The sequence below is a fragment of the Tyto alba genome, unplaced genomic scaffold (assembly GCF_018691265.1).
Source record: "Tyto alba isolate M040663 unplaced genomic scaffold, T.alba_DEE_v4.0 Super-Scaffold_13, whole genome shotgun sequence".
NCBI classification, from domain to species: domain Eukaryota; kingdom Metazoa; phylum Chordata; class Aves; order Strigiformes; family Tytonidae; genus Tyto; species Tyto alba.
Window position 1 is genome coordinate 20,781,694 of NW_024881275.1, and position 13,046 is coordinate 20,794,739.

Here is a 13,046-nt window from a genome sequence, read left to right on the forward strand (position 1 = left end):
TCATTCTAGTGCTGTACTCATATCTCACCATATACAATTTAGAGATACCTGACCTTCACATTTTATCATTAGCCTGCTGTGGAAAGAGCCAGCTGAACAGCATCAGTGTTAGCAATTTATATGGTTCCTGTTAGCCCTCTGGTTCTAATCCAGTGCGAAAAGTACTGACTGAAAATAATGTCAGCAAGAAGGCCGTTAAAATGATGCACTTATAAATGTACCTGAGTTAGAAAACCACTGTGTATAGTACAGACCCTTGTAGACCATTTCAGACAAAATGATCAAAATGTAGTAGACATAAAAATCAGACAGAAATTTGTTTTAAAAGGCAAATAGATATGTAAGGGGGTTTGGTTTCTTTTTATTAGTTTACATTGCATTTGTATTAGAAAATGAAGCTGTGTTTTTCTCCAATATTGTAGACTCACAGAATGGTTTTGGTTAGAAGGGACCTTCAAATGTCACCTACTTCCAACCACCCTGCCATGAGCAGGGATATCTTGCAATAGATCAGGGTGCTCAAAGACCTGTTGTGGTGGGTTGACCTTGGCTGGCCACCAGGTGCCCACCAATCTGCTCTATCACTCTCCCTCCGACAAAAAGATGAGGAGAAAAATACAACAAAAAGCTTGTGAGTCAAGGACAGAGAGATCACTCACCAGTTATCATCTTGGGCAAAAAAAGACTTGACTTGGGAATAAAAGTTTAATTCATTGCCAATCAACCAGTGTAGGATAATGAGCAACAAATCTAAAAACACCTTCCCCCCACCCCTCCCTTCTTACTAGGCTCAACTTCACTCCTGACTTCTCTACGTTCCCGTCCCAATAAGCACAGGGAGCCAGGGGGAGTGGGGGTTACGTTCAGTTCATCACATGTCTCTGCTGCTTCTTCCTCCTCATGCTCTTCCCCTTCTCCATCGTGGGGTCCCACCCACTGGAGACAGTCCTCCATGAACTTCTCCAATGTGGGTCCTTTCCACAGGGTGAAGTCCTTCAGGGACAGATTGCTTCAGTGTGGGTCCACCATAGGGTCACAGGTCCTGTCAGAAAACCTTTTCCTGCATGGGCTTTTCCTCACAGGCCACAGTTTCTGCCAGGAGTGGGCTGCAGCATGGGCTCTCCACAGGCTGCAGGAGCCTTCAGGGCACATCCACCTGGTTCAGCGCAAGGTCCTTCATGAGCTGCAGGGTGGATGTCTACTGGTCTTCTCCATGAGTTGCAGAGGAATCTCTGCTCCAATGACTGGAGCACCTCCCCTGCTCCTTCTTCACTGCCCTTGGTGTCTGTACAGTTATTTCACATTTTGTCACTCCTCTCTCCCAGCTGCTGTTGCACACTGTTTTTTACTCTTTCTTAAATATGTTATCTCAGTCACTGCCAACATAGCTGATGGGCTCAGCTTTGGCCAGCGGTGGGTCTGTCTTGGAGCCAGCTGGAACTGGCTCTGTCCTGCATAGGGGCAGCCCCTGATGTCTTCTCACAGAAGCTACCTGTGAAGCCTCCCCTGCTAGTTTGCCATATAAACCCAATACAGTCATCAATGATGGGCATCCAAAATTTCTCAGGAAAGCCTGTTCCAGTATCTCACCACCCTAATTGTAAAAAATTTCTTCTTTATATTCAATTTAAATTGACCCTCTTTCAGTTGCCCCTTGTCCTGTCACTGCAGGCCCTGGTAAAAAGTCTCTCTCCATCTTTCTTATAAGCTCCCTTTATAAATTGAAAGGTAAAAAGAAGGTCTCCCTGCAGCTTTCTCTTCTCCAGGATGAACAACCCCAACTCTCTCAGCCTTTCTTCATACCAGAAGTATTACAGCCCTCTGACCATTTTTGTGGCCCTCCTCTGGACCCACTCACCGGTTCATGTCTTTCTTGTACTGGACACAGCACTCCATGTGGGGTCTCCTGAGAGCAGGGTAGAGAGGGAGAATTACCTCCCTTGACGCTGCTGGCCACGCTTCTTTTTGTGCAGCCCAGGATATGGTTGGCTTTTTGGTTTACTAGTACGTGTTGCCAAGTCCAATTTTTCATCTCCCAGTATCCCCAAGACCTTCTGTGCAGGCCTCCTCTCAAGTCCCCTATTCTGATTGATACTGGTGATTGCCCTGACCCAGGTGCAGGACTTTGGCCTTGTTGAGCTTCATGAGATTTGCGTGGGCCCACTCCTCAAGCCTGTTAAGGTCCCTCTGGATGACATCCCTTCCCTCAAACAAATCAACTGTAGCACTCAGCTTGGCGTCATGTGGAAGCTTTCTGAGGGTGCACACAATCCCACTACCTATGTCATTGATGAAAATATTAAATAGTGTGTGTTCCAGTATGCGCCCTTGAAGGACACCACTGATTACTGGTTTCCACTGGGAGACTGAGCTGTTAACTGTAACTTGTTGGATGTGGCCAATTCCTTATCCATCCATCAAACCTATCTCTCCAAACTAGAGGAAAGGATGTTGTGTAGGACTGTGCCAAAGGCTTTATGGAAGTTGAAGTAGATGATATCCATAGTTCTTGTTACTCCATCATAGAAGGCCACTAGATTAGGCATGATTTGTCCTTTTTGAAGCCATGTTGACTGTCTCTAATCATCTCTCTGTTATCCTTATGTGTCAGCATAACTTCCACGGTCTTACTGGGCACTGAGGTGAGGCTGACTGGTTGATAGTTCCCAGGGTCCTCCTTTTTACCCCTGTTAAAAATGGATGTGATACTCACGTTTTTTCAGTCACTGGAGACTTGACCTGACTGCCTTGACTTTTCAAATATGATTATGAGTGGCTTAGCAACTACATCTACCAAATCCCTCTGGGCCCTGGGGTGCAAATGTGATGCCTATTGTAAAAACTAAGAAGGTACTATTCCAGATCCATCTGGTGTAGTATATCTGAGGTGTAGTTTAGACAGCAGAGTAGGTTTCTGGGACTCTTGTTTACATTAAACAAAAACAATAACTCTGTCTGCAGTGATGTTAAGCAACCAAGCTGAATACTTGAATTTATTTATTCATGAATAACTGCTCACAGAAAGGAAGAAAAAAAATAATTACCTTTAATTTGCATTAAGTGATAGATACACTATTAAAAGTATGTTTTAAACTTTCCTCTTTTTCCCAGTAGTACTCTGGATTTTGCCCATAAATTTATTCCTGCTTGTAAATTGCATGTTATTTTTATGGTTACCTGAAGGTTTCCTAATCCTTTAATTAAAATGCAGGATTTTTATTGCACTGACAAACTGTGAAAATTGAAACTATTTTATTTCTTGATTTACAGAAATAATGCCAAATGACCTAGTCATAACCAGAGCTCCTGTTGCTCAATATTAGTAAACTATTTGGGGTTGAGTGTATTGATTATTGCTCTGATCATTCAAATAGCTCTGTATGAATCAAAATCAGGTATTTTGAAACAGGTTGAAAAACTTAATACCAATCCTCACCTAGCAGGGCAGATGTAAACTATGTGTGCCATAGGAATATGGTAGATCTCCTGGCCTCCCATTTACTTGTCACAGGTCACCCCCTGAGCCTGCCATCACCTTTCCTTGGCCACGGGAAGAGCTGAGTCACCCCTCAGGCTCACACAGAGACACAGATGACACACAGACAGACTTTGCCTACCAATCAACCAGGGCTTCAGGGCTCAGCATGGAGGGTCCTGCACAGCTGTGCAGGCACAGTCACTAGCTGCAGTGGGTTGATTTATTTCACATCCAGCTGATAAACTCATTTGTAATTCTCTTTTTTGTTTTCCTCTCTCCCCTTTCAGAATGAAAGAAAATGAAGATAACTAAAATGTTCACAGAAAATGTTAGATTCAGACAAACATTTTGTACCTTTACCAGTGTTAGCGTCTATATAGGTGTCCTTTAAAGTTAAAGGGTACAATAACATCTGAAGTGTCCATATAAGAGGCTATAAACAATACATAGCATGAATAACCCAACCAGTACTCCAGAGACGCTGATCACAGCCATTAAGTGAGAAGTTCATTCTGGGAAGCTGTTACTTCTCACATGCACGGTGCTAGCATAATCTCTTTCCTCCACTTTTTTGATCTGGAGCTGTTTAAATTGACACTACTATTGAGAAAAATCTTACTACAACCTCAGGCCAAGTATTGTTGCTTTACTTGTTCTCTATGTAGCTTGCTACTCTCAAATAAATATCTAGGAAAAAGGGTGGTGTTGCACAGTTATAAATTATTATGCAAAAGTAATATATATATACGAATTTAATGGAATTTCAGCATTAATGAAGCCATTTATTTTCCACAATAGCAAATAAACTGAAATGAGACTGTTAAATGGCTTACAGTGATAACACCTGGAAACAAATTAGCTATAATGAAGGAAGGTATCTTTATCTAAATGAAGACAAGGAGTTGTGCATTTACGAGCAGAACAGAGTCACTGGTGTCTTGATCCAGTGGAGGTGAATTTGTTGAGTTTTGATACTGACTCCAGTTGAAGCAGAACATGGTCCTTAGTGTTTTGCAGGTGTTATGGTTCAGATGATGTGGTCTGAGAGTCACAGTATGTGTCCAACTTTGCCCCTTGACTCCATTTCAGGAGACATTAAAGGTATTCTCCACAACAGAATGTTAAAAAATAACCTTTTAAATCCACATCTTCTTACTATTGTGTATATAAATCTGTATGCCACTACTCATGATCCAGTATTTCTTCTTTCTGATACTTCTCAGGCACAAGTGAGTCTGCAAGTGTCAAACAAGTGGCACAGCACAGAAGAGCCTTACTGTAGATTAAAGGGTTTTTTCTCATATGTCGGGTTTAAAATCAATTGCATTAAAATTTGAGAACAACGTGAAACTTAAAAGCTTAACATTTGCATTAAGTCAAAGTGTGTAGTGCAGTTTTACATAATGAACAAATGTTTTTTATGATAAGGGAGGTTACCTTTTCCCGTGAATTAATAGTGTCGAAAAAAATTTGGAATATCTTGCATTGGCATGGAATACTTGTTACTGCTTCTTATCTCTTGTTTGCTCTTGATACTGTTCTTCCATCTTACAAAGTTCTTAAAGAGCTTACTGAAATTCACTATTTCAGGTTGGACATAGGCTTGCCTTAAATGCAGAAAAATAACCCAACCTCAAACAGTAATCAAAAATGCTGTTACATGCATTATACTGGGAAGAAACCCTTAGTCTGGGTACTGAATTTCACCGCCAGCCACTATACACTTTGATTAAATATTAAAGTTCACAGTAAACATTGACTAACAAAGCAACCCAATGTGCTTAACTCTCACATTGTCTTTGGGCATGGCCCTCAACTCTGGTTGTCATGGTTACTCTAATGGTGAAATGCCAGAAACGGTGTTTAATTTTGCACGTCAAACAATTTAAAATTATGGAATGAAAAGTGGAAAATTTTTTAATGCTATTGAATAACCATTACATCTAAAATTCTCTTCCAGGGAAAGGTTGCAATTTCAACCTCTTTTGCTGTCCCCCTGTGATACCACTAGTAACCATGAAAGTGTTGGTTAAAGAAAAACTAAAAAACATTGATGATCAGTGCTGGAGCAAAAGTATGAGAGAAACTAGTTCTAGAGGGAAGAGCTGGTAGTGGATTGTGCTTATGGTTGGGAAATGTCCACTTTAAAGAGTAATTTTAATTGCTTCCTGGACCAAAAGCCAGTGCTCTGCATCTTGACTACAAAATGCAGATGACAGCAATGTAAATGCATAGAAGTCTTTTTGAGGACAGATGTGAGTGGAAAGAAATCTGTTAATGAAATCAAACAAATATGATTAAAATGCATAATCAAATTTATATCATTTAATAGATTTTTGGTGGTGGGAGGTGGTAGCTGAATACATTTCAGTACAATGTTGAAACAGAAAGAAAATCTTTTTTTTCCAGGAAAGAACAGGGAAAAAGTCGAAAGGAAAAATGGCTTTCTGTGTTTGAGGTTGCCTGACAAAACACATAGCAATTGAATAGAAAAGGCCTCATTCTAATTGAATTACAAACTGTGTAATAGTTTAAACTGCACCAGCTGGTCTTATGAAGCTACCATATTCCTTGGAGACATGTTCCTTGGATTGTCTTAAGAATCTTACTAGACCAGTTCAACATTGCCTTCTGAGTCTTTGTGCTGAAACAGACAGATGTACAGCTTAACAGTTCAATGTTTATTAAACAGTAACTGGAGTGAAGCACACCTATTTGTGCATGTTTGTGTTTAAACTGTATTAATTTGTATTTAGTAGCATCTTTCTCCCTGTCCTGTTCTTTGTTGCTTTAGGCTGTCACATCCTGGAGCAGTCACAGCCTTATAGACAACCTCATGTTTAATGGGGATTGGAGTCACTTGGTAGTTTTGTGGAGTGCTGCCACACATTTTAATTAATAAGTTTGGTGTTGATCCTGGGTATACTTACGAAAGATTCTTGTTGTAGTTGAGGTTTCTCAATACATCCCTGAATCAGGTCAGCAAGGGAAAAAGTAAGGAATGTGAGGGTTTTGAGGCTTAATAAAGTAATTACAACCAATTGAGCAACAGTCTTAAACTTGCACCAGAGAAGTAAATTACTTCTGCAGTTGGTCACATGAGGTTGACTTTAGATTATTTTGAAGTAGATTCCCAGCTGTGCATTAGAAGAACATCAAACTTTGAATGGCAAACTGTCAGGAAAAAAAAAAAAAAACAGGAAAACGTATGACCGTTTCTTTTTTGTGTGGAAAGCTTGTGGTTTTATATGTAGTTGTTTTTCTTCATTGGTCAATAGAACACAAGCTAAAAATATCTGTTTCTTTGAAAACATATGGTGTTTATATATTCTTTAAAAATTTTCAGTTGTTCTAATCCTAAATGCTTTTTTTCTGTTTTAGTTTCCAAAATATTAATAGTTTTTTTATATATGAGCAAAGACATTGAGCTTTCACAGACATAATGATTTTAATTTGTTTAAGTGAAGATTCCTGTAACATTTAATCATTTGATTAAGGAAGGCTTGCTATTAAATAACTTCATTGTCAGAATGTGTGGTTTTGTAACACCTGATCATGTGTCTTATCAAGGGTATTCCACAAATCCATAAGAAAAAGATTCCTGTTTAGTAAGATATGTGTGTCATCCCTGGTTTTTTTTTTTTTTTTTTCATTTTTAATGCTGAATTCAGAGAATAACATACTGATTAGTATCAGGTGTATCCTGTCACAGCAGAGTAATAATGCCAGTTTGCTTTAGTAAAGCATAGGTTAGAGAAATGGACCTGCTGTCTGTGTATGTACATGCATCCCTCCTTGAAATCAGATCTCTAAGGTGCAAATATCCTTCATTGCTTTTACATATTGGTTTGTGAATGCTGAAATTCTAATTTTTAAGCACGAAGTGTCTTGCAGTATAATCACCATAATAGATGCTCAGGTGGGCAAAATGAGACCCTTGACGTTCACTACGAAGCCTAGATCTTTTCTCACCTTTGATATATCTTGCATGCCATGGAAAGAATGGATATATAAAATGTATTTGTGGCTTGAATAATGGTGAACTTCAGGAAGAAGAAATCTGAGGTGGGGAGATGCTTGCTGTAGCTTTGAAAGTCTGTTTTATGTCCCTCAAGGTGACACACAAAAACAGATGCCATCTGCTTGTCTCATGCAACCTGAGAAGACCATCAGACTGCCAGAAGTACCCTTGGGTTGGTAGATTTAGGCTGTGCCCATGACATCAGGAACTCTTGAAAGTCTTATTTTTTATATTTTTAATTGAATTATTTAATTTTTTTTCCTTTTTTACAGTATTCTGTAACTTCTCTCAAGACCATCCCAGAATTATGTAGAAGGTGTGATTCACAAAATGAAGATAGATCAGGTATGATGCCCACTTCGATCCACACATCATTTTCGAGACTGCTTTTTATCATATACAACTTGGCAACAGTGGCTTCTTGGCAGTGTTCTGTTGTTTTGTTTTTTCTCATTTTTGTAGAGCTTTCTGGAAACATGAATTTTTTTTTTTTTTTTCAACAGATGTTAGTTCATTAGAAGGAAAAAAAGTTCCAAAAAAGGATTTGGCTGTATATAGATAAATGTAGGGCTTCATCTCAGCAGCTCCAAACCACAGTATATGCAACAATTTACTTGAAAACCCGAGAAACCATTGGTGACAAGACGTAATAATGTAGGCGCCAATGAAAAAATGTTGGATACATTTACTACCCATATGGCCACGACCAGTTTGAGGGATGATGTTTTGCCAGAGTCTGAAACTGTATCAAGGATGCTACATGATAGAATCTACTCTAAGGCATACTGTAGTAGTTAAGATTAAAGCTGAGTTTTTTAGTTTAATAGTGTAAACTAAATGAAGAATCATGGCATATAGATGAGAACCAGCTGGAGACCTTCCCCCTGCCCCCCTGACAAAAAGTGCATTCAGTGTTGTTTTTCACTCTGTAAATCAGTTTAATCCGCTTTTGTTTTTCTCTTCCTGATTGAGGAGAAATGAATTGGTGAGAGGAGCATTTTTGTTGCACTGTGAAAAGTTTATTTTGCTTTCTGATGTTTTAATTGAACTTTTGTTAATGTCTCATCAAATACTTTTATAACAGAAACATGAGACCTGGAATTTGTGGGATGATAGAAGGCTTTAAGAACTGTGCTATACTTTGGCAACTTTTAGTTCTGTATTTCCTTTCAGACAGGTGTAAATTTCTGAGGTGTATAACTAAGTCAAAACTTTTTGAGATCTACTTCTACCAGAGTTATTAAAAGCCAAGTCATCACAGCCATACGCCACTACCCTTGGCAGTAAAGGGAAGCAGAGCTCTTCTTACCATACCTACTTGCCACGTTGCTGCCCGCACAGGGCACAGCAGTGATTGCACACACGGTATTACCTGCTGCAAGCAGAGACAGGGAGGAAGTGGAAAGGGAGAGGACCCCTGATTCACTCCCCTCAATTTTCTCTACCTCATTCTACCCCAGTCTTCCCCCTGTACTACTCCAATCTCCACCATCCTCCCCTCCATATAACCCCCATCCTCCTGCATCACACTCTTTTGTCCTTGTGCTGCCTGACCCCCATCCCTTTTCTTCTCTCTTCATCCTACATTCTTGCTTCTTCTTCCCCCTTCCTCATCCCTTTCTTCTTCCTTTTTTCCCCTTTTGTCCCCTCTCTTTTCCCCTTCTTCCCTTCTTCTTCCCTCCTTCTTGCTCATTCTTAGCCCCATTCTCCAAAGTCTCTCCCCATTTGCCTATTCTCCATTTCTCCCCACCATTCTTCCCTCATTCTTCCTCCTTCCTTCCCTTTTTCTCTCCCACGTCTAACCCCTTCTACTCCTAATTTTTCCCTGCCATTCTCCTGACCATTCCTCCTGACATTCCTCCTACCATTCTTCCCCACATCCCTCTTCTGATTCTTCTTTCCCCATTCTCCCCAGCATTTTCTTTGCCATTCACCCCACTGTTCTCCCACCTGTTCTCCCTACTGTTCTTTCCCACTATTCCTCATCCCCAGTCTCCCCAGTGTTCACCCCACCATTCTTTCTCCCCAGATCTTGCATTTTCTTCCCCCACATTCTCTCCCAGTTTTTCCCACCATTCTTCCCCATTAGTCTTCTCCCTGTTTTTCCCCCCCAAGTCTTTCCCAATATTCTTCCCAGCATTATTCTACACCCTTCTTCCACCCATTCTTACCATTCTCCTCCCCACCATTTACTGCCCCTCATTGTCACCCCTTTGATTCCCCACCCAGTACCCCTCTCATCAATTCCACATCACCATCCCCCACTGTTTTCTCCCTACTGCCATTTCCCCCCTCCTCTCTCTGCCTATCAGTATTAGGAGCTGATCATGTGGCAGCAGGGCATTATCTTGTGTTGTCATAAAAAGAGTTAAAGCCCCTCATTCACTCAGCTGCTTCATGAGCAAGGTGAACCAGAGAAGGAGAGCAAGAACACCCCCTAAGACATGTGTGGTTTATTCATGAGGACTGCTTAGCTGCAGCAGCAGCATCAATATATGTTTTCAGGAAGAGTATTCTTTTTAAAATTCAGATAGTAGTCCTAAATTAAAATGTAGACCAATAGCAATGAAGAAGCACTGGTTATGAGCTCTTTCTTAAGACCCAGGGATATTGACAATTTATTTTGTAGCTCTGTTGTTTCATGGTGCCTCTGCAGTGAGACATTTTTAATGATGATTTTCATTATATCTGCACTCATCTATTGCCTTGAAAAGGGGTTGACAGATGCAAATACAGGCATTGCTGGAAGACAGTAGTAGCACTGGGGAGTCTGCCAGTGGAAGTTAATTCACAGTTTTGTTTAAAAGTCTTGAGTCAAAAAAGAGGTCTTTAGCTCTGTATTTAGCGCTGTATTTAGCATTGGCAAACTGGAAACAGTACTAAAACCTATATTTCCCCTCTACTTATCACTTATGAGTTTTGGTGAACTGGAAATAGTACTAAAATCTATTTTATTTTTACTCTGCTTAATCACTGAGTAAACATATAGTACTGAACAGGAAGGTATCACTTTACAGCTCTTTACAGCCTTCAGTATCTGAAGTATGTTGAAGTATCAACAGATCTGCATCATTCAACATTGTGTAAGGCCCCATCTGTTGATTTTCATAGCTGCTTTTGAAACAGTCTCTTACCTTCCTCATATTGTAGACAATTAAAAATAATGTTCCTCAAATTATTGTCGTTATGTGCTTTTTTGATGAAGATAGATTATAGCTGTATTCCATTGGCAATTTGAGTAGTTACACATAGAAAAACTCAAAGGTTTTACAAAGAACTGATCTACCTCATACTGTCTTCTGCTTAGTTGGAGTTTGCATTTCTTCTTTATAACGGAGAAGAATATGGAAGTAGAACTATCCAAGAATTATTTTTGTAAGAGAACTGTAAATTAAGCATAAGTTAGCCATAGGATTAGATATGTCAGGACCCTAATAATCTTAAGAAATAATTCTCTATCAATTTTGTCTCAGAAAAATCCTGAGTTCACTAAGACAGTTAAGATAAAATTATAGAGAAAATAAGATTCAACTTTGTACTTAAAAATATCTATAAATATGCAGACAACTATTTTCACCAAGATTGTTAGAACAAATTTAAACCAGACAGTTCCTCTTTGTGGAATTATAGTTTTTAACTATATGGCTGATATTATGGAAGTCTTACTATTCATTGTTTGCAGATAAGTTTAGTAAATACTCCTGTAAAACCAATTTTCTTTCCCCATTTCATGTAAACCAAACATGAAAGTGTATGGTTACATGGTTTTCAAACTACACTAAGCACTTTTAATCCTAGGCAAACATACCAGTGTTTATCAGTCAGTGTGCTTTCTCAAGCATTTCACATAGACCTTTCAACAAATCGTTGGTTTTATTTTTTTTAACTATTTCTGCCTGCCTGTAACTTTTGTGCAAATTACCTGTCCTTTTAGATAAGGAGAGAAGTGTGAGAAAGGATATCCCAACTTGTCATTTTTCCTTCCTGAATTCCCACTGGCACCTCCCTTTATTGGACACCACAGTGTTCTAGTCCTGTGGTTCCTTCCTCACTCTTTTACAAGATGTGCATGAAAGTCATGCAGTCAGTACAGTCTCAGACCAGACTTCCCTGTGTCCTTCCTTGAATTTAGAGAATTCTGACTCAGGAAAATTCCAGAGGACCCTTGGGGCCAAAGTATGCATGTCAGTACCCTCAAATTACAAAGTAATTCACATATGAGAATGTAGTAAAGGTGTAGGGCAAATCCTTGTTTATCCACAGTAAAGTGTGATTAAGGGCAATTGTTTTCTTTACCATCATGCTTCAAGAGAATGATCTTTGTAACTAGCATAATAACTACTAAGATGGGCATTGTTCTTCTTCAAAGATAGAAAATTAAAGAGTATAGTTTAAAAATGGATCTAGCTAACTCATTTTTCTGACATGGTTAGCCAGCCTGCCAACTGATTTCTGGCATTGTCCAATGTAAAATGATGAATTGAAACAGAAATCAGTACTTTATGCTTTTTTTATTAAGCATGTAATTTGTTGGGCAGATTTTCTAATGCCACTTGAGCAAATGGTTCAAGACATCTGTGTTCAACAAGCTTCACTGAGCCATATTGTTGTTGAAGTATATTCTGCCAGCTATGATGACTTTTGGTGGTCATTGAATGTATGTGTCAAGTGGGGACAATATGTTACTCTAGATCTATATTCACAGGTTGATAAAAGCAAGTTCATCTTTAATCTCTAGGAGTTACCCTTCAGCACTCCTTTATTAATTCCCAAAGCAACTGTCATTCACAAAATCATTCAGAAGATCAGTTTCATATTTGAGAAAAATAAATAAATCAATGATTATAAAATTGGACACAATTTCTGACTGAAAGTCTTGGTAGTTTCTTAGGTATAAGAGAAATTTAAATAAAATTTGATTTGGAGGTAGTGTTATATGACATTAATTTTAAAGAGTCTGTTGTGCTCCAAATACCTCCCATGTAAATAGGTCTGAAACAATACAATATTGATTAGATAAGTCCTTGGTAGAATACTGAAGAATTTTCTCAGCAAAAACAATAATTAATATGCAGTGACAGTTGTGATAGCTATATATAAGATCTTTTCCTACCTCGTTTTCACATCCTCCCTCTTCCTGTTTTACACATTTTGGGCCAGAATGACTTCTGATTTTTCACGAGAACTTTATTTGCCACCTCCCTTTTATGTCCTCAGATCAGTCTGGACAAATGTAAACCCAATTTTAATTTTGAGATCTTATTTGTCTTTTCTATATCCTCTGCTTTAGAAATTGCAGCTCTTGTAGTGTTCTTCCTCAAGCCAAGATAAGAAAGATTATTCATTCACTGAGGCTTGCATTAATGTACCTGTTATTTAAAATGGTGAATTATTATTTACTCTGTTTACCCGCTCTTTCTTCTTTAGAGTGGCTTCTAATTCCACTTAAATGGGAACAAACCCTCTATGTTCTTATTGTGCAGGGTTGTTCTTTAATTCAGGTTCTTATGCTATAGAGCTTATGTTAAAGAATCCTAAAATGTGCTC

General features: G+C 39.0%; 1 protein-coding gene across 3 annotated transcripts in view; it reads left to right on the forward strand.

Moving 5' to 3' along the window:
* The window catches only part of LOC104360138 (synuclein alpha interacting protein), an 89,248-nt gene that overhangs the window by 35,611 nt on the left and 40,591 nt on the right, over positions 1 to 13,046 (forward strand). For all 3 annotated transcript variants that reach the window (XM_042787967.1, XM_042787966.1, XM_042787968.1), the window contains exon 3: positions 7,772 to 7,844. In XM_042787967.1, coding sequence (XP_042643901.1) covers positions 7,772 to 7,844 — 73 coding nt within the window. The remainder of the gene's footprint in view (positions 1 to 7,771; positions 7,845 to 13,046) is intronic.